We start from the raw sequence: 1,818 nt of genomic DNA, 5'->3' as shown, positions 1-1,818 counted from the left end.
AATAATTTCAAAGTTGTTTTCCTCTATTTATTCAATACTTGGCAAGGTCAGTGTGAAGAGAAAACAATGTGAAAAAAGCACCAGACCTGTACCAAGCCACTTCATTTCAGAAGACATTAAACAAAAAAAAAAAATAGTAGTAGTTTCGTGTTGACGAATAACTCAAAATATTGTTTTGTACTAATCTAGGATTGACTCATCCACCAGCCAAAATTATGTTTTTAACAACTAATTGCACAAAACTAAATATAATAAACATTTGAAAAAAAAAAAAAAAGGAAAAGAGAGAAGTAAACAACACATACAAGGCGGCAGCATCTTGAGGTTCGAAATTCAAACCACTCAAATCACTTGCCAACCTATTTGCCTCTGAAATGTCACGATTAGAGATCATACTGCTTGCAGAACCTGGCATCATCGCAGCATACATTTTCAGTCACAGAGAAAATTTAAATAATAAAAAAAAAAAGTGAAGTGACCTGGCATGAGAGCATTTTCAGAAATGTAAGTGTTCTTGGCGAGAAGTGGAAGCAGCAAGAGAGCTAAAACCCCAGCCGTACAACAGACAACACTGATACATTAGAAATCATAAATTAAAATTAATTAATTAAATTTGTATAAGAAAGAAAGTAAAAGCAAAGAGGGTATAGCTAGCAAGTAGTACCAAACCAGGAGGCTGTGAGAGATGAGGAAAATGCCAAGACGCACGATTGGTCTCGGCTTCATTTTAGGTGTCCCCGTCTCTGTCTTTGGCATATTGAACCAATTCAATTCAGTAGATTTGATTTTGAGAAACAAACCCAATCGAAGTCAAAATAAATAAAACCCTAGCTCATTTACTTTAGATCACCACCTCCAAATCCACCCAGAGGACAGTAGGACTCCGTCTCCTAGTATAATACCCACCACCCGACCTCTTCTGCTGAGGTGAATGTCTCCGATCTTACTACAGCAACAAAAAGTGCAGGACCTTCCTTATACTCCCTATTCTGTCTCTCTCGGTGTTGCCAGTGGAGAGAGTTCAAGTGGGGTTTTCTTTCTTTTTTTGGGGGTTCCGAAACTTAAATTACTTTTATTCAATAATAGAAGTGTTAATTTAGAGAAAATCAATCCTATCAATTTGATGGTAAGAACTAAATTAAATATTTTAAAATTTAATTATATATAAGCGTTCACTTCTCACTTATACAGTAACAATTATAAAATCATGGAAAGAAATCCTCCACGTTCTTTTTTTTTCATGTCAATCCAAAATAATAATAATTCAGATAAAATTAAATTTATTAAAAATAAAAAATAAATTTTTAAAAAACAGAAAAGTATATTTTATACTCTTTACCTTTTAAATCAGATAAAATAACAAAATTATTCATGTATATTATGAAACTGGATTCATGCTAGTGGTGATCCATCCTTCTATAAATTAAATATCTTTTTTATTTTTAAAATTGTTTAACCATTTTATTTTTTTAGCCATAAATAAATGTCGAAATAGGTTTTGAGATGGCACAATAGATTGGAGTGTTACTGAAATATCTTTTTTTTTGAGTAATCACGATTGAGAAATAAAATTAAGTTAAGCAAATATTCTTGAAAGAGAAAATGCATAGAGAATAAATTTGAAAGATATTGATGTAAATATAATTTTTCCGCTTTATATTTGAGTAGAAAATGATTTATTTAGTAGTATGGTTGTATTTCAAAATTTATTTTATTTTGTATTAAAATATATTAAATTAATATTTTTTTTTATTTTTAAAATCTAAAATATATAAAAAAAATTAAATTTATATGAAACACGGTGCAACCGAACAGTAA

General features: G+C 30.1%; 1 protein-coding gene across 1 annotated transcript in view; it reads right to left on the bottom strand.

Moving 5' to 3' along the window:
* Positions 1–1,050, bottom strand: part of LOC105109964 (GPI transamidase component family protein / Gaa1-like family protein) — a 4,217-nt gene extending 3,167 nt beyond the window's left edge. Inside the window, exons 1-3 of the mRNA XM_011004844.1 lie at positions 665–1,050; positions 480–571; positions 306–408 (exon numbers count right to left, since the gene is read on the bottom strand). Of these exons, the coding sequence (XP_011003146.1) occupies positions 306–408; positions 480–571; positions 665–756 (287 nt within the window). The 5' untranslated portion in view covers positions 757–1,050. The remainder of the gene's footprint in view (positions 1–305; positions 409–479; positions 572–664) is intronic.
* Between the last annotated feature and the right edge of the window lie 768 nt (positions 1,051–1,818).

Source organism: Populus euphratica, unplaced genomic scaffold (genome assembly GCF_000495115.2).
Source record: "Populus euphratica unplaced genomic scaffold, PopEup_1.0 scaffold233.1, whole genome shotgun sequence".
Taxonomy (NCBI): domain Eukaryota; kingdom Viridiplantae; phylum Streptophyta; class Magnoliopsida; order Malpighiales; family Salicaceae; genus Populus; species Populus euphratica.
The sequence above is the reverse complement of the archived record's forward strand: the minus strand, read 5'-3'. Positions and strand labels throughout refer to the sequence as shown.